The sequence below is a fragment of the Cibotium barometz genome, chromosome 2 (genome assembly GCF_041138505.1).
Source record: "Cibotium barometz isolate CiBa-2024 chromosome 2, ASM4113850v1, whole genome shotgun sequence".
Classification (NCBI taxonomy): domain Eukaryota; kingdom Viridiplantae; phylum Streptophyta; class Polypodiopsida; order Cyatheales; family Cibotiaceae; genus Cibotium; species Cibotium barometz.
Window position 1 is genome coordinate 21,581,354 of NC_141047.1, and position 24,645 is coordinate 21,605,998.

At 41.7% G+C, this 24,645-nt stretch overlaps 1 protein-coding gene across 2 annotated transcripts in view; it reads left to right on the forward strand.

Annotated features, from left to right (window-relative positions):
* Positions 1–10,888: 10,888 nt before the first annotated feature.
* Positions 10,889–24,645, forward strand: part of LOC147640806 (protein kinase family protein / C-type lectin domain-containing protein) — a 64,614-nt gene continuing 50,857 nt past the window's right edge. For both annotated transcript variants that reach the window (XM_086815400.1, XM_086815410.1), the window contains exons 1-2: positions 10,889–11,104; positions 11,214–11,280. In XM_086815400.1, the coding sequence (XP_086671526.1) occupies positions 11,220–11,280 (61 nt within the window). In that variant the 5' untranslated portion in view covers positions 10,889–11,104; positions 11,214–11,219. The remainder of the gene's footprint in view (positions 11,105–11,213; positions 11,281–24,645) is intronic.

Consider the following 24,645-nt stretch of genomic DNA (forward strand, 5'->3'; position numbering starts at 1 on the left):
GTAGAATTATAGCATGCACGATTTGGCCATCTGAATTATGGCAGTTTGTTACACCTTCAAAGGGATGATATGGTATCTTAGTTGCCAACTCTTGAGACCCCTACTAGACATGTATGTGAGGGGTGTATTCTTGGTAAAATGCATTGGGTATCATTTCCAAAGGATGGATCTGTGAGAGCTGTTAAGAAATTACAGCTTATACATAGTGATGTATGTGGTCCTATGAGGACACCATCTATAAGGGGATATCTCTACTTTGTCACTTTTATTGATAATTACTCCAGATATAGCTGGGTGTATCCATTTATGTAAAAGTCAGTGGTTTTTATGTGCTTTAGGCACTTCGTATCCATGGCTGAAAATGCATGTAAATGTAAAGTTGGCACCCTTCGTTTACAGCTTATACATAGTGATGTATGTGGTCCTATGAGGACACCATCTATAAGGGGATATCTCTACTTTGTCACTTTTATTGATAATTACTCCAGATATAGCTGGGTGTATCCATTTATGCAGAAGTCAGTGGTTTTTATGTGCTTTAGGCACTTCGTATCCATGGCTGAAAATGCATGTAAATGTAAAGTTGGCACCCTTCGTTTAGATTGAGGGGGGGAGTATATGTCCAAGGAATTTCATGCATATATGGCTGAAAAAGGCATAAGGTAGCATCAATATACAGTGCCATACACACCTCAGCAAAATGGTGTGGCTGAGAGGAAGAACAAGTCTCTCATGGTGGAGATGGCACGATGTATGGTGAAAGCCCAAGATTTACCTCATGGTTTTTGGTTAGAGGAGGCAACTATGTGTGCAAACTATGTGTTGAACAAATGCCATACCAAGGCCTTGCAGTCTAAAACTCCTTATGAATCTTGGCATGTCAAGAAGCCTTCTGTGGCTCATTTGCGTGTTTTTGGTTGTCTTGCTTATTCTCTTGTGCCTGAGCAACAACGCAATACGCTTGTTGATGATAAGGCAGTTCAATGCATATTTGTGGGATATAGTTCAGAAAGCAAGGGATATAGACTCTACCATTTGGCCTCAAAGCAAATATTAGTAACTAGAGATGTTGTTTTTGTTGAAAACTTAGTTCAGTCCATGCTTTCATGCAAAAAATAGCAGAATGTATACTCATAGGACATGTTTGATTCTCTCCTACCTTTATTTAATGGAGGGCAGCCATATGTAGAGTAATTAAATGCTTAACCAAGTGCTGAAATTCAGCCTTTGCAGGTGCAAAATCAGCCTTTTGATGAGGTAATTATTGAGGATGTTGTGGATGAGGAGAGAGTAGCCATAGAAGAATCTAGGCGTATGCCAAAATGGCTTATGCAGACATTGAGGGATAGCAAGTTGGCAGCTCCTTGTCCTAGCAGAACTCGTGTAGGTTCTCATCATGCAGATTATTCTCATGTGGATCATGTTCTCATTTCTTCTTTATGTAATGAGGAGGAACCTGTTTCCTTTGAGGAAGCACATAATGATGATCATTGGATGCATGCTATGTAGGATGAGTATAACTCTATACTCAAGAATGACACCTGGTATTTGACAGATCTACCTCATGGCAAGAAGGCCATTGGTACTAAGTGGGTTTACAAGTTAAAACGCAAAGCAGATGGTAGCATTGATTGCTACAAGGCCAGACTTGTTGCAAAGGGGTATGCCCAGAGAAAAAGGGCATTAATTATGATGAGACCTTTGCACCCACATCTCGTATGACTACCATTAGGTGTCTCAGCACATCATGGGTGGAATGTACATCAGTTGGACATGAAGATTGCATCCTTGAATGGTGATTTACATGAGGAGTGTTGCCATATATATAGGCAGTGATGTGTGTGAACACACTTAGGACCGCCGGGGCACTTTTTCTCTCTTTAGGAGGTTTTTTCCCTCGGCTTGTATATACGCGCATTCTTCTAGGGCTAACTAATTTTTGTACATTGACACAATCTAATACACTGTGTGTTGTGTGCATTCTTGCTTCTTCTTCTCCAAGTTTTGTGTGCTTTTTTATAACCCTAATTCCAACAATTGGTATCAAAGCAGGCATCGGCTCCTAGGGCTACTCCTAGGGCTACGCCGCTAGCACCCTCCAACTCGCGTTCTCCGATTGAGGTGAGCTTTCACGAGCGCTTGCAAGTCCCTATACTCTGCTGTTGCATCTGTTGGCCTTGAAGACTGCAAGCCTATTTGCTACTCCAATGGAGACAGGTTTGAAGTTGAGTCTTCATGATGCTGGAGATCACTTTGATGTCACACTCTATCAGACAGCTATTGGTTACCTCATTTATGTATGCATTACGAGGCCGGACATTCAGTTTGCAGTCTCATAGGTGAGCAGGTTTATGCATAGCCCATGGTCTCAGCATTGGAAGGCAGTTAAACGCATCTTTCGCTACTTGAGTGGCACCATACATCTTGGGCTGTTTTATCCCAAGGGGGGGATCGTTGCCGCCAGATTTAAAGGCTTTTTTGGACTCAAATTGGGCTGGTTGCTATGACACAAGAGTGTCCACAAGTGGTTTTTGTTTCATGCTCAGTAGCTCATGCATATCTTGGTTGAGTAAGAAGCAACCTACTGTGGCTACTTCTAGTTGTGTGAAGCTGAGTATAGGGCAGCTTTCACAGCTACGATTGAGTGTGTGTGGCTCAGACGGCTTATGGTGGCTGACTTGGGTGTTGGACAGGAGTCTGCCACCTCTATCTACACTGATAGTCAGAGCGCATTGGCAGTTGCGAGAAACCCAGTTTTTCATGCTCACACAAAGCACATTGAGATGCATTATCACTATGTCAGGGAGAGACTCTCAGCAGGAGAGATCAGCTTGGCCTATGTGCCAACACAGGACAACCCCGCCGATCTTTTCACAAAGGCGCTTCCTCGTCGTGAGAAGTTCGAAGCTTTCCGCAAAGCTTTGGGCTTGCTCCTCTTTGGACTGATCTACTTCGGGCATGGCACTTCCCTATACATAAGTGCCAGCTCTCGTTCACACCATCACTCTCAGGGGGGATTTGTTGCCATATATATAGGCAGTGATGTGTGTAAACACACTTAGGACTGCCGGGGTACTTTTTTCCTCTTTAGGAGGTTTTTTCCCCCGGCTTGTATATACGGTCATTCTTCTAGGGCTAACTAATTTTTGTACATTGACACAATCTAATACACTGTGTGTTGTGTGCATTCTTGCTTCTTCTTCTCCAAGCTTTGTGTGCTTTTCTGCAACCCTAATTCCAACAAGGAGGTGTGTATTGTAGCCTCCTGGTTTTGTTGTGAAAGGAAAAGAGTCTAAAGTATGCAAGTTGAAAAAAGGCTCTTTATGGGGGCCTTAAGCAGGCTCCTAGAGCATGATATGAGAAGATTCATACATACTTGGTTGCAAATGATTTTTACAACAGTCCAACATGTGAAGAGGAGTAAGGACACATTTTGGGTCATCATTCTATATGTTGATGGCATGCTACTCACAGGACCCGATATAGATCAAATTTCAACTTTTCAGGCTGATTTGTAGTCATTGTTTGAGATGTCACATTTGGGACCATTGCATTACTATTTGTGGATTCAGTTTATGCAGCGTAATGATGGCATTGTTATGCTGCAGTCTAAATGTATACAGAAGCTATTAAAGAGATTTAATCTTAAAGACTGTAAACCTGTGAGGTGATGGCTACACCTATGGAGACATGTACTCGACTTAGTCTTCAAGATACATGAGACTCTTTTGATGCTAGTTTGTATCAACAGGTTGTTGAATCCCTTCTTTCTGTATGCAACATGAGGCCAGATATACAATATGCGGTCTAACCGTTGAGCAGATTTATGCATAGCCCACGTACGAAGCATTGGTAGGCTATGAAGCGGGTTTTTCGCTTTTTATAGGGCACTCAATATTTTGGATTGTTTTATCCAAAAGGGGGTGAGTCACAGCTGCATGCTTTTAGTGATTCAAATTGGGCTGGATGTTATGACACATGAGTGTCCACTAGTGGGTTTTTTTTTTCACCTTGGTGATTCATGTATATCATGGCTTAGTAAGAAGTAGCTTGTAGTGGCCACTTCTAGCTGCTGTGAAGCTGAGTACAGGGTAGCTTTTACAGCTACAGTTGAGTGTGTGTGGCTTAGACGTCTTATGGGGTGGCTGATTTGGGTGTTGGACAGTCGTCTAGCACTACGATTTTCACTGACAGCCAAAGCGCATTAGCAGTTGCGAGAAACCCAGTGTTTCATGCTCGCACTAAGCACATGGAGGTGCGTTATCACTATGTCACAGAAAGACTCTCTGCCTGCAGAGCAGAGATAAGCTTGGTCTATGTGTCTACACATGCCAACATGGCAGATTTATTCACGAAGGCTCTTTCACGTGAAAAGTTCAAAGCTTTTCGTAAAGCTTTGGGCTTACTGCCTTTTCTGGATTGATCGGCCATACCCTGTACATGTTCACATCATCACTCTAGGGGGGATTTGTAGCATTATATGGTAGTGATGTGTGTGAACACACTTTGGACCGCCGAGGCACTTTTTCCCTCACTTGGAGGTTTTTTTCCCATGTGTATGTACACCCTCTTATCTACTTATTTTGGGGTGTGTACTTATCTTTTATATCTGGAACACATTTGTTCAGTTTATTCTAGTGAGTTTGTGTGCTCTCAAGCTTCTCTATCTTTTATGTGTGCATTATTGCAACCGTAACCCTAATTCCAACACCTCTTGCCCATCCTCTCACTCTCTCTACTCTTTGCCACTCACAATATACATATATATATATATATATGATTTTATCTTAATAAATGAGAGAGAGAGAGAGAGCAAGGGTGTGTGAGATAATTACTTAAGGATGGGCATGCTTAAACTTGTAAATTATAATAGCATAAGTAAATTTTATATGTATGCATTTTTCTACTAGAAAAATATGATAAGTAGTATTTGGTACTAAAGAGTTTCTAATATAAATTTCATTATTGTTATTGAACAAAAATAACTGGTCTTTGTGGATGTAAATCGATTTTGTAACGTTAAATATCCTTTCTTGTATTTGGATACATATTATTTACAAGAAAAATATAAGTTTTTTACACATAGCTGATTAATTATAGATTTAAAATCCTTTTAAAAAAATATAATGAATATTCGATTTATGTGGATTAATTGCTTTCTTAATATCAACATACTTGATTTCCTTGTGAAGACTGAAACCTTTAATTAAAGACCATATAATTATATACACTATGAGTTCTTAGCTATATAGATGTTACTATTTTTGCTATATAGAGATCACTTGTTTATTGGATGAACGTTATATTTCCTATATAGGTATTCTAATTTACTATATAGACTTTATTTCTTTGCTGGTTTGTGAGGTGAGTTTTCTACATGATTATTATCATTTACTATATAGAAACTTCACAATGTTATATAGGAAATGCTATTTTGCTATATAGGGAAAACTTATTTACTGCCAGCCAGTTTCGTTTGGGATCCACCAAATTTTATTCCTCATGCTCTTGTTTGATGCTCAGCTTCACTCTGTTGCTAGCTCATGAATACACCCACAAATGCCTACCTCCTCACACACACACACACACACACACACACACACAGAGATCAACCTTACGTTAGGATCTTGCTAAAGCCTCAAGCCTCTGAAGAATTACCAAAAAAAATAAGTTGAGTACGAAAAAGTCTTCTATAAAAACACGAGCGCAGTTCTTTATAGGCTTGATTTGATGTTTTCATTAGTATAATAGTATTGTAAAAAAAGATCTCCATTAAGAAAAAAAAATGATCGTGTTTCTTGATATTTTTAATGGTATTATAAAAAAAGAAGATCTCAATCGAGAGTGAATGTGTCTTTATATTTTTAATGGTATTCTAAAAAAAGAAAATGTCAATCGAGCGTGAATGGTATTTTATTGTGTGTCTTGATAATTTTAATGGTATTGTAAAAGAAGATGATCTCAATCCAAAGTCAATGTGAATGTGTGTGTGTGAGAGAGAGAGAGAGAGAGAGAGAGAGAGAGAGAGAGATTTTGGAAGACCTACAATTAAGCTCAAGGCTTTAGTCTTAGAAGTAGTTTGTTCCCCTCCAAGGATTATGAGAGAAAGAGAGAGAGACTTACAAATGCACCTACAATGGGAGACCCACAATTAAATTTTGGTGGGTTTATCCTTTAAAAGGGCTAATAAGCATGAGGGGAAAAATGTAATTAAAAATACCAAAAATACTGAAATACGTTTCTACTATTCATTATTGATCTTTGAGATGCTATTCATGATTGCTTAATGAGAGATTTTAATTCACGGTGTTTATTTTGGTTAAAGCCCCCCAACCCTCTCTGTAGAAGTGGACTCCCCATGGTAGTACATAGTTGTAGGATTGAGGTAGACATTTATGGGTGTATGAGGTAGGCATTTGAGGGCACCCGGCTGCTTGTGTGGGTGCAGCAGAGTGAACGCCGGAGCACCAAACCAGAGCAGGCGAAAATCGGAATAATATAATTTTGCTTTTTCATTGTCGCACAATTTAGTCTTCTCTATTCTGTGGATCTCATAACTTGCACAGCTTGCTCTCAGCGATGGTTAGTCTATCCCTTCTCTTGTTTTGCTCCTCAAACCCATGCTTGGTTACTAAACCTTGTATTCAAAATTGTTTGTTGTCATATCTTGACTTCATATCATGGCTTCCTTATTTTATGAAAAGCATTTCTAAGAGAGACTAGTATTTTTCTCTATTTTATATATGTTATTAAGATTAGTAATAACATTTTTAAGTTTAATATTTATTGATAATTTTTGCTATTGGCACAATAGCTCCAAATTTGACAAAATGGTGAATCTACCAATTTCAATGGGTTTTTTTTAATTCAATCTTAGTTTCATTTAAGTTGTTTGATTATTTTTTTAAAGCAAGCATATCACAAGAAGAACAATCAATTGCTAGAGTGCCAATAATCAATTTTATGTACTTTATAACTTCAGTAGAATTAAAACAAATATTTTGATATGTTCATCATAGTTTGATCCATTTGTAAGGTTGTGGTGTTTTTTCTTCTTTTATTTAACAAACTAGTTATATATATATATATATTTGTTTGATAGTCTTAACCTACAATTGAAAATGATTGTGTGTATCTAGTTATATAATATTAACTTAAAAATAATTGAAAGTATTATGACTGTATGTGTAGGAGTGGCAAGAGTTGACTTATATATATTTGTTTGTGATTTCATGGGAGGTAAGGTTTCTCCGTATGTACATGTTTCTTATGTACAAATGTTCATTTGTAAACATTTTTTGTAAAAAGGAGAAGGTGGTTTAATAACATTTATGAAACATTAAGTGTGCTAGTCGCATGGTTTGTATGTGCACATGGATTGTGTTGAGTGGAATATGATCATCACATGGATTGTGTTGTTTGGAATATGATCATCATATGTGTATTAAATGCTTATGAGGCTACTTGCTCTCACCTTTTGTGTGAGTTTTTTATGAGTGGGTTCTTGAGGTTATTAACTTATTAATCTTCCTTATTAATGTGTTAATACATTTTCAACCATGGTTAGGTTTTGCTTCGATCCTTCCTAGGTTCCTAGAATTTGTACATGGTATCAGAGTCATCTAGGATAGGCTCTTTGCAAAGAATATTATGCTTAATTGAGTCAAAGTTGATTTTAATTAGGATTTTGACAACTTCCCATTGCATTTGTTTCTAATTACTAGGAGGGAGAGAGAGAGAGAGAGAGAGGTTCCTTGTACATCATTATAGAAACAGTGAGGAAGTGAAGTTTGAAAGAGAGTGTGCAGCTTCTATAGCTCGCATGGAAATAGAAAAAGTTGTAAGAGCGTGTTGACTTAGTGCAAGAAGGAGCCTTTGAGTAGTGAATCAACCTCTTCGCACAACAACAATTTGTGTAACAAGTAAGTGACTTGAAGAGGTGGACCAAAGCAACGAGTCACTATATCAACAACATGCACGACATTGTTCTTGTGGGTGCTCTTTGGAGGATAAGGTTAGATTTTGGGGAAGGGGGTGCTCTTTGTGGTGGGGCTGAATTTAGATTTGGGTGGTGGGGTTTGCACCAACCCCACCCATGTCAGTGGGGAACAATCTTGCATTGGGCCACAAAAATATTGTGAATTGTTGCAAACAACGTCTCTACCTAATCGGGTTTGAAACTTGTTCCCCCACCCACATGTTGTAATCACCCTCCACCACATGTTGTAACCACCTACCACTACATGTCATTTGTTTTAAAAAGTAGTTATACTCATCTAGTTTCCTCACTTGCAAATCCAAGAAATTCCATTTATTATTGGGTCCTTCAAGGGGGTGTACGCTCACTATACACAACTATCTGCTCTGAGATTTGAGTGGAGGCAAGGGTCCTCTCAATGTATGTTCCTCATGTGTAAAGGTTTATTTGTAAAAGGGAGAAGATGGTTTAGTAGTATTTATGGGTCACATGGGCAAGATGATGTTGTGTGCTAGTCACATGGTTTGTGTGTAGACAGGTTATGAGGTTTGCAAGATGAGCATAATGTGTGTGTATTCAATGCTCATGAAGCTATGTATGATGCACACAGTTTGTGTGTAGACATGGGTTATGTGGTTTGCAAGATGAGCATAATGTGTGTGTATTCAATGCTCATGAAGCTATGTATGATGCACTTGGCCTCACTTTTTGTGTGAGTTTTGGAATGAATGGATGTGTATGTTTTATAAAGGTTATCAACTCATTAATCTTCCTTATTAAGTAAGTGTTAACTATTCATTTTCAACCACGAGTAAGCTTTACTTCGATCCTCCCTAGGTTTCTAGAATCTGCACAAAATGTAGCATTCATCTCTTGTGCATTAAGATGAGTGTTTCCAAGTTTTCATAAAATCCTCAAAATTTTTCTTTAGATGGATTTTTCATTAGATGTAGTATTGTGTTGTTGTGCTATCGATCTTTATGATATAACTTAAGCTATTGCATATGAATCTAAAATAAATTAAATGCCCATCATTGCATGCAACACATAACTTTGAAGCATTAACGAGACATCCTCATGATTTTTTAAAGTACGTTTGAAGATTTTGTAATTGCTTGTGTAATCATGTTCATTTTTATTTGACTCTTGCATCCACCTATGCATAACACTAGATGAGAGAACAACTATCTATTTACATTAATAGTATACCTACTTAAAAAAACATATGTTTTACATTTTAAAAAATGAATCAAGAGTATATTAACATTAATACTATACACCTATTTAAAAAAAACATATGTTTAAAAAAACAAGGAATTTAAAAAATGAATCAAGAATATATTGACATTAGTTATTAACACATTGTATAAAAGCAACTTAAACAAGCCTGTTTGCATGAGTAATACATTTTTGCCAAAATTCCCACCAAATTATTCAATCTACTATACTAATTTTGTAAAAAGAAAACCTATAATTATTTAATTTATAAAGTATATTAACAAAGACTCTAAAAATTTATATCATGAACAAAATTTGTTGTTCATGCCATTTGAACATTGAGAGAATGGCCAATGTAATACCATGCAACTAGGAAAACACCCTTTCTAACAATATTGAAATAATATGCAAAATGCAAAAAACATTTACATTTACATTTACATTTACTCTACCACACAATATTCATGAGACTGTAACCGCTTGCAAAAGATAACAAAAGGTATGCTTCCATTGACAAAAATTCCCTTTAAGCTCAGTAAGAAAAATTTGAAAGATCATATTGCAAAACCTTGTTATAGTCACTCAAATTCACCAAATAATTAAACAAAACAAATGTTTCAAGTGATAGAATCAATTAGACTATTGTTTGATGATATGTATAGCTTTTATGCTTCTACCAAAAGACTCTACATGATGATTTGAAAAGTAATCACCCTTTGACCTTGTTCATATCATACATAAGTAAAGCTACCTTTAATATAGGTGGAAATACTATACCTTCAGCATTACATGCATCATTTAGAGGAAAACAACCTCACTATTTAAACACACAAAAACTAGACTCATTAACACAAATTTAATAAGTCAATTAATATTTTATTATACAAAAAAGCATTTACAAGTTTGGGGGCCTAGACATGACTACATATATGTACAAGGTTTACATAATGAACAATAATCCTATAAATAAGATGTTTTTAATAAAATGAAATAATGAGACAATTAATCAAACACTAAAAAAAAGAGAAAATGAATTCATTAAAAATACAAAATGAAATAATGAGACAATTAATCAAACACTATAACAAAATGAGAAAATGAATTCATTAAAAATACAATAATGAGAATATCAAACACTACCCTTTAAAATGCCCTAACAAAATGAAATTCAAATGGAGAATAGAATATTATTAATACAAAAAAGCCAAACCACTTTTGGTCCATCATTTATAACAAAGCACACGCAATATTAGCGTGACATCAAGTAAATACAAAGTAGTAAATATTTAAACAAAATCATCTGATTGTAGACCTTGATGGTTGACACATTTGACAAAAACCAACTTCGAGGACCCAATGTGCAAGGTAGGACCAACAAAAGGAGGACATATGTTAGCTCCTGTTAGGCAGAGGAAAATGGACAGAAAAGTGAGAGAGGAGGTAAATGGAGAGTCCCCGCCGTGTAGCTCACAAGCATGGAACGCGGGCCTACCTGATCGTTCTACCGATGGATTATTTCACCTTCCCAACACAAGGAGGTAAATGGAGAGACAAGAGTGGTCATCCTCCACAAGACAAATATATGACTTGTGAGTGTGTCATTGTGAGTGCATGTATTCTAAATGATCCACCTCGAACCTTCATGGGTACTACCTTTGTATAATATATTCATGGGTACTACCTTTGTATAATACCCACTGTGTGTGTCTTTATCCTAAATGATACACCTTCAACCTACATGGGTACCCATGACCGACTTATCTCTGCACTGAGACAACTCACCCGTGGGGGCCATTTTCTTTCAAACGATGCGAGTGGGAATCCCTAATTTACACAGAAGAGCAGCAGCAACCTTCGTTTCCTCGAAACTGCCAGTGCCCGCAAGCCCGTGCCTTCACTCCTTCTCATGTATCACTCGCTCTTTTGTTTACTTTTTTACTGCCTTCCACTGTCTGGTTGTGGTGGTCAAAGTGAGCTCACACTCCCCGTTTTTAACAGTCTGTTTTGTGTGTTGCAGCTGGGCATGAAGGCGGAGAGACTGCTGTTGTATTGCTTTGTCACAACGATCATTGTAGCGCAATGTGGTATGTGTGTGTGTGTGTGTGAGAGGGAGAGAGAGAGAGAGAGAGAGAGAGGGCTCACCTTGGTAGGCTTGGCTTGGAGATCTCCTCTATCAAAGCCATACACCCACAAACCCAACTCCCCCCTGCACACACACACGCGCTCACCCACACGTCCCATTCACCGCTATATATGTGCGTGCGCGCACACGAGAGAGAGAGAGAGAGAGAGAGAGAGATGCATAGCCGTCCCCTATACCCTGGATAGAGCATAATGTAAATGAAAAATATGTGCAAACTGTCGAGTGTGGCGAAAAGACAAAAAGTGTATAATGAAGGCACTGTATTTCAAAGGTACAGACCTGCCTTGACCTCTTCCACAAGGGGGATCCAAGATCACGGTTCTAACATAAATAAAAAAAATGTTCCTCTATACTATGTAGGTTCTTGTGTTTCCAATGTAGTAAGCAGAAACAAAAAATCTCATGTGTCATAGGGCCGTGATGTTCACCTCCTACAGTGGTGTTCTTCTTTATGACATTGAACAATATCTCGGATCTGAAACAGAAGGGTGGAGGGCTTGTGGGGAGAGAGAGAGAGAGAGAGAGAGCTTTGTGCTATGTAGGTTCTTGTGTTTCCAATGTAGTAAGCAGAAGCAAAAAATATCATGTGTCCTAGACGGAGTATAGTGCTGTGATGCTCACCTCCTACAGTGGTGTTCTTCTTTATGACATTGAAAAATATCTCGGATCTGAAGCTGAATGGTGGAGTGGAGGGCTTGGATGAGAGAGAGAGAGAGAGAGAGAGAGAGTTTGTAAACGCCGTCAAAAGGCCCAAAGGGTCTTGAGAGCAAACAAAAACTGAAAAGAAACTTGCTACCTTTATCACATGACACAAACTTGTGTCCATGAAAAGGTAGTACAGGTAGCTTTGTAGCTAGTACAAGATGTGAGTATGTACAGCGGGGTGTGAGGAATGCATGATGTCTCTTTCTCGTGTGTAGACCTCTCCATGGTGCAGAGTATGTCTTAGATTTGCAATTGACCGATGGAAGGTTGGCATCCTTGGGACGGGGGTGTCGAGATCTTAGAAGGGATTGAGCTCTCTTGTGACTTTGTGGGTGCTTGGGTATTAGGTCTCAAAGACCCAAGCCTAAGGATCCACTGACAAAGAAGCCAGTGAGGATCAAGGCTTAGATCCACATATCTGAGAAACCCTAACTAGGGTTTAGACAAACCGATGTTGGATGCATTGCCTAACCGCGATAGAATGTGGCTAGCGACTAACCACCCAGCTTTAGGTTCAATTCCTCAAACCACCCCAAGCTTAAGATCTGATTGCTGCAAGCTAGCAAAGCCCTAATAGACTAGCCTGGCGTCCCCCATCATGAGACTAAACCACTTGCTTGCAACTACTCTGGTCTTGAAGTCTTGCAAGCTTTGGCAGCACTTTGCTACCGCGTGGATACCTCCTTGTGTCTAATAAGTGACCCGTAGGGTTCCTTATATAGTAATAACCATGTTGTAACTGGCCTTAATTTATTTATAAACTTTTTGGCCATAATTAGCCCTTTGGCCATTATTTATTAGCCCATTGGCAATCCAGACCTCATCTTGCTAGCTATAGGGTTTCAACCTTGCTATGGTGGTTGGAAGATGAACATGGCTATCGCTGTTGCATTGCACACAGTAGAGAAAGGGAGAGAGAGAAGGCAAGTTCAATACTAGAGAGAGGTGAAGTACACGACTCAAATTGGTGTGACACATGCTTGATTATTTCAATGAAAGTACAAGTATCTTTATAGGTTACAAAAGTTGTCTCTTGACATCACTGCTTATGTCACTCACACACAAATATCTCGATATTATTTGATACTCCTCTTGAGAGATGGTTCACACACACATACTTCTTCACTCTAGGAGTGGGTTCACACCATAGTTGTCACGATACGAAAATACGATACCGTATGGGAATTTTTGGTACGATATAAAATTTTCGGATACTGTACGATAAAATACGGTTTTTTTTAAAAATACTTATAAACTATGGAGCTTCAAGCTTGAATGTGAGGGAAGGTTCGGGGGGAGGGGGAGGAGTCTACAGTGCTTGCGGAACCAGAACATGGAGATGTCTCTTCCAGTTGGATCTCCCAATTGTCTCCAAAAAAGAACCTGGGTGGGTAATGCAATATCAAATGTCTCCCAGTGTAGCGTTTATGACTAAGGGACTGTCCTTGCACAAATACGAGTAGTGCATCTAGGGTGATAGGTTTAGGGACTCCTCTCTAGATCAAAATGGCCATGTCCAAATCTTCTCCCTCGTACATAACTTGAGGATCTGACTGTCTAGCCTACCTATACCAGGGATCTCCAAGTGATGTAGCAAGATTCTCTCATCCTACCAATCAAGTGTACACTACCAGTCTACCTTGCCAGATTTTTTAGGTCTCTCGGCAACCCCATATGGAATACTGAGTGGACATGAAAATTGCGAAGTATTGCGGGCATTTGGGATCTTCGTTAAGCACGATTTCTATATTTTTTTTAGCTTTTGGATTTTTTTTCTTAAGGTGGGGGGGGGGGGATTAAAAAAAAAAACCCCCGTACCGTACGATACTGCACCGTACGAACCGAATGGGTTCGTACCGGTACGAGAAACAACTATGGTTCACACACAGGCAAGACCTTGATTCCCAACAATCTCCCCCCTCAAGAGATTACCTAATGCTTGTCAAGGATAAATCTCCCAGTGTAGCATTTATGACTAAGGGACCGTCCTTTGCACAAATACAAGCAGTGCATCTAGGGTGATAGGTTTAGGGACTCCTCTCTAGATCAAAATGGCCATGTCCAAATCTTCTCCCTCGTACATAACTTGAGGATCTGACTGTCTAGCCTACCTATACTAGGGATCTGCAAGTGATGTAGCAAGATTCTCTCATCCTACCAATCAAGTGTACACTACCAGTCTACCCTGGCAGATTTTTTAGGTCTCTCAGCAACCCCATATGGAATACTGAGTGGACACGAAAATTGCGAAGTATTGCGAGCATTTGGGATCTTCGTTAAGTAGGATTTCTATATTTTTTTTAGCATTTGGATTTTTTTTCTCAAGGTGGGAGGGGGAGGGGATTTAAAAAAAAAACCCGTATCGTATGATACTGCACCGTACGAACCGAATGGGTTCATACCGGTACGAGAAACAACTATGGTTCACACATAGGCAAGACCTTGATTTCCAACAATCTACCCCCCCAAGAGATTACCTAATGCTTGTCAAGGATAGATCTCCAATTGTGTCAAGGATAAATCTTAGGCACATAGCCTAGTTTCTCATGCTAGTTATGGGGTTCCAAGGGTAGAGTACACACACTCACAAAACACAACTGAACAATACACCAATACAACACATAACTTTGGACTCTAAAAGGCGTAATCATCATGGCAGTAATTTGCTTCCTTTGTGGAAAGCTCTTTCTCCTCAATGATATTGGCATTTGCTTTTTTATGATAGCACTACTTTTCATTGTGGTTGTGTTTCCCACAATGTTTGCACGGCTTCTTTGAATAGGAGTCCTTTTCTATATGATTGTTCCTACCACAAAGGAGGAGTTGTCCCCTTTGAAGTTCTTTGTGAAGGAGGAGTTGTCTCCTCCTATTGTCTTACTCTTGAACTTCTTCTCTTCTTCTTTGAAGGAGTGACTCCTTCTAGGGCGACGTTTGGGAGATTTTGGAGTGTGGTGATGAGGTTTCCGCCGTAGGGATCTTCAAGCATTGACATTGACTTGATAAGAACAGCTATGGCCACGTCTTCATCCACCTTGGCTCTAAGTGCATCAAGCTGGTTCATTAGGGATTTCATCTTGTTCACGTGAGCATCAAGCTGGTTTATCAGGGATTTCATCTTGTTCATATGAGCGTCGAAGTTCTCATGTGATTGCAGCATTAGGCCATAGAACTCTATTTGCAAAGAGACCTTAGAGTTCTTTCCCTGTGCTCCAAAGAGCTTATCCAGCATCTCATAGGATTCTTTGGAGGTTAGGAGATTAGCAACATGGTGTATGAGGTTGTTGGACAGGCTTGGGGCTTTGAGGCCAAAGGCTTTCTGATCTCAGAGCTTCCAAGCTTGTTGGGCTTCATCTTTACCTTCAGGCATCTTTTCCTCCCCCTCAATGAAAGGCAATAACCCTCTCATGAGACTAAATTTCACTTTAATCTGCCAGGTTATGAAAGTTATTCCCATCAATTTTTTCAATGAATAGATAAGAGGCCATGATATGAGAAGGGGGTCTTCGCTCTTATAATGTTTGAGCTAGTGTCTATCCTTTTATAGGTAAATCAAGGTTTTTGAAATTAGGGTTTCCAAATTTAGGAGTTTTTTTGAAAATGTTGCTATATGAGGCTATAGCAACATGTTAATGTCATGCATGTACCCTCAATTTTAAGAAATGATGGAAGATTTTGGATTAATGCTTTGATTAAGATAGATTTTCAAAAAATGATGAAAGCCCTAAATTTGTACCTTCCTGAGTGTCGTTTGCAGAAGCAATTTGATTGCTTTGATGTGTCTACTAATGATGAAAGCCCTAAATCTGCACCTTCCTGAGTGTTGTTTGCAGAAGCAATTTGATTGCTTTGATGAGTCTACTAATGATGAAAGCCCTAAATCTGCACCTTCCTGAGTGTCATTTGCAGAAGCACTTTGATTGCTTTGATGTGTCTACTATTGTAGAGATAGTCGTGAAGCTGTTTGCCCTTTTTCAAAATTCATTCTCTTGATGTTGTGCTTCTTTGTTGCAGCTGTGGGAGAGCTAAGTCTAGTTTAGCTTAAGCTAAGGTGTGGAGCTCGTGAGAAGGGTAGCTTTAGGAACACTAAGCGCATAGTCGTCAGAGCTGTGTATTTGGGCTGCTGTTGTGTGTAGTTGGGTTGCTACTGGGTAGCGCACAAAGGAGATGGGTAGCAGTGTTGGGCAACGATGGTAACTAGCAATCGGGATCACCCAATGAAGTTGGGTATGCGTAGCTAGGTGGACAACAGCAAGCGGGGAGAGGTTGAGGTATACGCATAGAGATATGGACAGTGAGTTAGATGACGACTTCAAGGCTCTCATACCAAATGTCGGGTTTTAGCCTTGCTATGGTGGTTGGAAGATGAACATGGCTATGGCTGTTGCATTGCAAGCAAGAGAGAGAGAGAGAGAGAGAGAGAGAGAGAGAGAGAGAGAGAGAGAGAGAGAGAGAGAGAAAATACAAGTTCAGTACTAGAGAGGTGAAGTACACGACTCAAATTGATGTGTTACTTGCTTGATAATAGATAATGGGATGATGACAGTCATCCAATAACAGAATTTGGAATCTCGTTATCAAGTTTAGTAGAGGGAGATGTCATGTGGAAGACGTGCAAGGATGATCCCATGTTACATACGGAAGCTCTGGGAGTCTTCTTTCAGTCCTAAACACCATCTTGGAACATGCTGACGCAAAACACATACAGAGAAGAGAGACAGAGAGATGGCTGAGTTTCAGTATGTTCATATGGTTCAAAAAGGTGTACAAATCTTGCAGCCCTTGGCTGCCTACTTGAAGGGTGTAAAATCCTAGTCTAGTGATCCAATCAAAGGTTGGACTGAATGAATGAAAACGGTGAGCAATATTGCCTTTTATAGGCCTTGGAATAAATTGATGGACTGGTCGATTGCTGGTTTGGACAAACTCCATGTACTCTTGCTGCAGCCGACAGGTCTTCCTCTAGCCCCACATACTTGCGCAATAGACTCACATGAAAGGCATTGTGAATCTTCCAATGATAAGGCATTCTTCAACCTGAACAGATTGTGTTTCACAAGGAGAGAAAGCTACCTGCCGGTAAGCTTTCTAGGAGATACCTTGTGAAGTTCAAGAACTATTTGCCTATCAACGCAAAATGGGTTGATGAAGACTACTTCAAAGATTACCCACAACTGTTTCAGGCATATTTGGAGGCTTTTTAGTTGAGGTCAACTATTCAGAAGCCGGGGGGAGGATGTCACCATTTGGCCCTCCAAGTGGTCTTCCTCTATTTTCGTGCCAAGGTACGGGAGGCCAGGGAGCTTCGTGTCGCCCGTACTGAGGCCAGGACTCGCGTCACCTATGGGAGGCTAGGTCTCGTGTCACCTGTAGTGTGGCTAGGACGTGGAACCCACTATCAGGGATCCCAGTTTAGGCTTCTCGTTGAGCCAGTTCGTGCTTGGGAAGACTTGCTATTTACAAGTTCCAGGATCCGGAGATTTCCATTGCATAATGCAAATGCATGCATCTCTACGTGTTTGAAATTGTTTTTGTGTGAATGCCTATTATGACGTGTCTAGTTCACGGGGTAGGGGACGCTCACCCATGAGCCCTTGTGAATGCCCTATATTCTGACATGGCTTGTGGCATGTGAACAGGTGGTAAGTATTCATTTAACCCTTGTTTATTATTGCAAAGGTTTTATAACCTCAGTAGTTGCCACCGCCTCAGTTCGCGGGGCCCAAGGTCAAAAGTGTGGGCAACCCAAATGCTGGGCATCCACACATGGCCTCATAAGTGTGTGGACACTTTAAGGAGGTGCCCACCATCAATTATGGTGGGCAGCGGGCTGTGCCACATGGCACAAGGGATTTGGACCCCTCCACCTCCTCTCCCCCATTCTTCTCCACGTCTTTGCACTTTCCCTTGTCCTAGAAGCTGGCGCCCAACTCTCCCTCACTCACTTCTCTTTTTCTGCTGGTCGACTGCTCCTTTCAGTACCATGAAAGTAGTGAGCTAGTGGGGGGGTGTGATGGATAGAGCACTACTGCTAGAGGCTCAGTATGCAACCTATATGCGTAGGGTATACAAGAATGCAATGCAGATCTGTCTAGCTCCAACCAGTACCATAATGGGGTTGTAATATGTGATACATAGGCGATGGCGAGGCAAAAATACCTCGGAGCATGATCTCTGGGTGTGAGTGTAAGTGAGCTACCCGCTCCTGGATATGGTGCTGATGTCGAGCCCGTATCTCTGTGACCTCCCTCTGATGTAGTCTGGGAGTCTCGTAGCGTAGTGCTCTCAGTCTCCGTCTGGCTCGGATGTCCGCACAGTGCGCAAAAGTGTAACTCCCTCCTGTGTCAGGGTAGGCATTGGGATAGATCTCTGGAAGAAATCAGTGAGCTGGAGTTGTCGCCCACCTCTCCCTGTGGTATGAATCCGTATCAGTGTCTCTCCGTGGCGTTGTCTCTAACAAGAACTGGCCAAATCTGCGCTGGTCTGCGGACTCCATGATTTGGGGGAGTGAGGGATGTCCATTGAAGATGGTGGTGTATCTCTCTCTAATGACACTATATGCTCTGCATCTGCATACATAATGTTCCTCACTCTCAACCTCCTCCTGGCATAGTCTGCATGTCCTCTGCTCTGGGGATCCGTGCTGGCCTACCTGCCTCAATCTCAAGCTGGTGTGATGACACTCTGAGCTGGCCAATCGCCACTCGGGCACTGTGAGGCATGTACACATCCATGTATCCATGTCTCTGTATGAATCCATCCGTCGAGATATGCATAAACTGATCTCTGTAGTATAGCATCCTCGGCTCTTGAGTGTATCGCTACGATAAATCCTGCCGAAGGACTCTGTTCCTCTCACTGTGAGAGAGCTAGATGTGTGGTGCATGTATATCATACTGGAAAGGTGGTAGGTGATCTATGTCAAGACCATGTTGAGTGAGCCACTGTATCATCTATGAATACCATGATCTCCTATCTCCGCGCGAGCTGCCTGGACGCCTCAAAAGCTCTATGTGAGAGTCGATCTGATGGCATATCTTTGATCCTCTGTATGAAGCTGATCGTCTGGAAGAAAGAAAGAAAGAAAGAAAGTTGTATTAACGTCTTCAAAAGGCCAAAATGACCTATGAGATCAAAAGGTTACATCATATCAATGAGGTACATCATCCTAGGTACAAAATAATAATAAAGAAAGATAACAAAACTCTAGGACTATAAAATTTGCTCTAGGTACATGAATAGAGAGCTCTCATATTACCCTAATACATCCCTCATGGGCTGTGTGACATGGTGCTCAAGGTGGTAAAACTGCGCCGGCGCGAGAAGGTCCTACGATGATGGGAGATGATGGCTTGGATCCTCCTGTGGTGGCGTGGCTGGTGGCTGTGGGTGAGGGCCATGGGGTTTGGGGCATCGAGCTCTGCATAACTTAGTGGCTCTATCGAGTGTCACCTCTCTCGGCCGAGCTCCTGCACTAGCTTGTGGTCCGGGTATGGTGGGTGGATTGGCCCTCGGAGTGCTGGTATGGAAGAAGTCGGTGAGAGCTCTCTGTGCTGGTCCTCAAGCAAATGTAGCTAATCTGGATCTCACTAAGGACTCCCTGTGTTTGCGGAGCTCTAGAAGAAAAAGTCCTAGGCATCTCTGATGCGGGAAGTCCATCTTGGAAAGTGGTCCAAACCCAGCTCGAAAGAGGCAATGGAACCTCCCCCGAATCTCATAGTATACAAGGCATTGGCATATGTAATGATCCTCTGTCTCGGGCTTTGTGTGATAGAGCTAGCATATCTTGTCCTCTGGTACGGCCGCCCTGGGCCCATATCTGACATTCTCCACTCTCAGTTGGTGGGATGAGGTGCGAATTTGGCCGATCGCACATCTCACCCCAAAAGATAGGTGTGTGTCCATGTAGCGTGGGCGGATGATGAAACCATCCTCTGTTAGGCAAAGGAGGTGATCTCTGTAGAAGGCCATCTTCGTTCCTAGTGGACGACTAGGTGAACTCCATAGTATCCAGTCTGACAATGTCCTTGATAACCCTGCTCCGCTTTGTGCGGCCGAGAGCAAATGACGGGGCCTCTATACTGTACTGGAATGGGGGGGGAGTGCCTCCATCTGCACGCCAAACCAAGTGCCTACTTGTGCATATCGGCACTCTGTATCTCCCTCGAGTGTCAGTTGTCTCGAGGACTCCAGGGCTGGCCGGGAGTATCTATCTAGTGGAAGCTCCCAAAGTCTGTGCCAGTATGTCACTATTTGGAATAGAGCCTCTGTCACTATCGGTGGAGCCCCCATCTTTGCCCGCACAATCTCATGTGGCACTGATGGCTTACTCCTAATCATGTGTGTGTGTGTGTGTGTGTGTGAGAGAGAGAGAGAGAGAGAGAGAGAGAGAGAGAGAGAGAGAGAGAGAGAGAGAGAGTTGTATTAACGTCTTTAAAAGGCCAAAATGACGTATGAGACGAAAATGTTACATCATGTCCATGGAATACATTATCATGGTATTGAAAGTAAAACTAAAAGAAAATAGAACTCTCTCTCTCTTCAAAAGACCATGAAGGTCTATGAGACAAAGTTACAAAGTTGTGTTACAAAATTTGTTAACAAATGAAATGGATCAGAAGGGTCTATGGAAAAAAAGTTACAAAGAAACGGGCATGTATAATGCAGACTCTTTTGTATAATGAAGAGAGTCAAAGCTCATCAGATGTCATCCTCCTCCTGAATGGTGTTTAGTGCAGCAATGTCCACCACTTGTGGCGGTGCATCTCTATGGTGTCTAAGGATGTCCACATTATATAAAAGAGTCCACGTATATGTCAGAATGTGTAGCGGAAATGAGACAGCTCTCAGAGAGTAGAAAACTGTAGAAGAGCAAGAGAGGAGATGTGGTGTCGAACTCTACTATATACACAAGTATATTCGATACAACAAGTGTGGGGGAGGGGCAAGAGCCCTATAAATATTGGCATGGGACAACAGTCGGCTAGTAGGAAGAAGTTGACAGTCCCCAAAGAAAAGCCCACGACTAGGACAAGTCCTAGTTGGCCAGTAGAAGTAGTGGTTGGCTGACCCATGACTAGAGCAGCCTGGTCGGCCAGGGAAAAATAGCCCCTCACGACAAGCAAACAACTGGAAAAAATGGGAAAAAAAGGAGCATGATCTAGGAGTTCTCATACGGACGGGCACACCCACATCACTGGCCCTCACTCCTTACAGTGTAATATGGTAAAGACAGGAGATGATTGCTGACACCCCCTCTTAGCTCCTAGATGTGGAATCAATGCCAGTGAGCTAGAGTGCTGACGAAGCATTTGTTGAGGTAGAGGCTTCGTGAAGAGGTCCACCGTATTGTCCTTTGTCGAACAAAAACTAGCAAGCTGTCACCAACCAAAATCTTCTCTTGAACAAAGTGATATTGTATCTCTATATGCTTGGTCGAGGCATGGAAGATAGGGTTCCAAGCAATAGCTATACAGCTCTGGATGACCGTGGGTTCCTTCTATGGAAACCCAATGACGCCAAGTAACCTCCGCAGCTACACCACCTCGCAAGCAGCACCACAAGCAGCTCGATACTCTGCCTTAGTGGAAGATAAGGCAATAGTTGGTTGCCCCTTGCTGCTCCAAGAAATTGCTCCTGAGCCAAGGGTAAAGCTGTATCTTGAAGTAGATCTCCTCGTGTTTGGATCTCTTCCCCAATCAGAGTCACTCCAACCTTAGAGACTGACTCGGTCCTTCGTTCCCCCTCCAGTGTTATAAAAGAGTCCAAGATCCTTCGTACCCTGCAGATACCGCAAGATCCGCAATCCTGTGTCCCAATGAGTCTTCAAAGGTGTCTTGCATAAATGAGCTCAACAACCCCATTGGAAAACTCAAGTCCAATTTGGTGTTCAGTTACCAAATCAAAGACCGACAAGTTTCCAATACAAAGATGCATCAACCTGCCACAAGGATCATGTACATTAAGTTTGGTATTCGGGTCCATCGGAGATGAAATAGGCCAGCAGTTCTCCATCTCAAAGGCCTCCAACAAATCATGAACATACCGTTGCTCAGAAACAAAGAACTCCGTCTGGGTCTACAAAATCTCCAATCCCAAAAAAATGAAGTAAGCCTAAATCCATCATCTCAAATTTCTCTAACAAGGTAGCCTTCGTCATCGCTATGTGCTCCACATGATTGATGGTGAGGACAAAGATCATCCACATAGAGGATAATCAAAGTGACTATAGTGCGTTCCTGAAAGAGATACAAGTTCGGATCTGCAACTGATCTCTGGAAACCCTTTCGTAGAAACAAAGAATCAATCTTCTGGTTCCAAGCCCTGGGAGCTTGTTTAAGACCATACAAGGTCTTCCGCAACCTGTAAACCATACCTTTTGATCCCGGAACCTCAAAGCCTGGAGGTTGCTCAACATACACCTCCTCCTACAAGTCACCATTTAGGAACACAGATTTCACATCCATCTGATACACTGGCCAGTGCTAAGAAGAGGCAAGGGCAAGAACTGTTCGAATCGTGGTCATCCTAGCTGTCGACGGTGCAAAAGTGTCCTCATAGTCTATGCCTCGCCGGTGAGCATAGCCCTTAGCCACAAGCAAGGTTGCATCAGTACGTATGTACCTTATTGTAAGGTACATTTTAGTGTACAGTACGGTAGTGGCATAATTTTTTTTTCTTCCCCCCCCCCCCCCCCCCAGATTGACCTTTGGTCCAAGATCCTCCCATAGTTATTGATTTTTCACCGCTTGTAGGCGCCCACCTGAAGCCACTTATTTATCCACCGGTAGGCGATGTTGTCAAGGAAGCACCAAGGGGGGTTTTGAACCCAAGACCTCTTGGTCCTAGGCAAACACCTTCACCACTTGATTTATCACCTCATTGGCAAGTACGTGGCAGTTTTTAAAAAGATTTTGGGCCAAAAACAACCCTAGTCCGGTCGCCGTTGCCGATTTTAGTCGACTTATTCAAAGTGCGAATATAGCCATTCGTCTCATTGATACAGACATGCAATGAGAGACAATGATGATGCGGTGCTAGCCGCTGCAGTCACCGCCATTGTAGAGCTAGAGCTGAGAGTATGATAGCGAAGGAAACGTGTTGATAGATGGAGCTCTCATTTTGGTAATTGTGTTGTTGAATGTTCAAAAATGAATTGTTTTTTCATTCATTTTTTTGTATATATATGTACACTATATAGTATATTTTTTAATGTTTTTACGGACCTTACGTATTTAACGTACCTCAAAATCTCAACCCGTACCTGAATGCGTACCTTACAATACCTTACCTTACCGTATCTTGTTGTACCTTTCCACCTTGTCCACAAGTCTGGCCTTGTGCTTGTCCATGGACCCATCACACTTATACTTGGTTTTGTAGACCCACTTGACACCAATGACTGATCGTTTCGATGGCCTTGGAACCAACTCCCAAGTTCCATTCTTCTCTATGGTCTCTATTTCCACTTGCATGGCTTTCCTCCAAGTCTCTTGGGAAAGAGCTTGCTTAATTGAAGTAGGCTCCTTGTCCCAAATGATACGAGACATCAAGGTATAATTTCCGTGTGAATGCTCCTCTAACGGACATTTGTCACGAACTCTATGCGAATGCGAGGTCCATCCTCCATGGTCCACTCAGAGGGATACTCCATCGGACCAGACTCTCGAATGGTATCCAACAACCACTTCGGTACTCGAACAGAACGCGGAGCCTCCTGCTGTTGTTGTGGCACATCTCCAACCTCGGAATCAACTAACTGACGCTGGTCAGCTGGAACAATAATCTGGGACTCATCCTCATTCTCATCTAATCTGGGACTCATCCTCATTCTCATCTAGCTCTCCAAGAAGTGGTGGCTCCTCAACAGTGGAAGCTGGAACAAGCTCATCAAAGACAACATCTCTACTGACAACAACCTCATCCGCTTTGAGTCATATATCTTGTAGCCCTTGGAAAGAGAGTTATATCCCACAAAAACAAGCTTCTGCGACTTGGAGTCAAGCTTCCCCCTTTGCTTCTTTGGAATGTGAACATAGGCATCACTCCCAAAAACACAAAAATGGGAGACATTTGGTTTCTTGCCAAAATAAGCCTCATCCGGAGTCATCTTAGGCATTGCAGTCGTCGGAGATCGGTTGAGGATATGGACAGCCGGAGCCATAGCCACAGCCTCTCCCCAAAGTGGACGAGGAAGGTCGCGATGCTCTAACATCGTCCTCGCCATCTTCACCATAGTCCGGTTCTTTCGCTCAACCACTCCATTCTCTGAAGGCGACCCTGTATTGGCCAGCTTCCGCTTGATGCCATGCTCCACACAAAACAACACAAAAGCATTAGAAGAGAACTCCCCTCCTTCGTCAGCTCGAATAGTCTTCACCTGCAATCTAGACTCCTTTTCCACCAAAGCATACCAGTCCTTGAACCGAGCAAAGGCTTGGTTCTTATGTGGCAGAAAATGCACCCATGTGAACTTGCTACAATCATCCACAATCAGCATGAAATACAAGGCTCCTATGGGGTCTGCATAGGGCCACACAAGTCAGTCTGAACCAACTCCAGTGGTTTCGAAGCCCACCTCGTAGCCTCCTTAGAAAAAGACTCT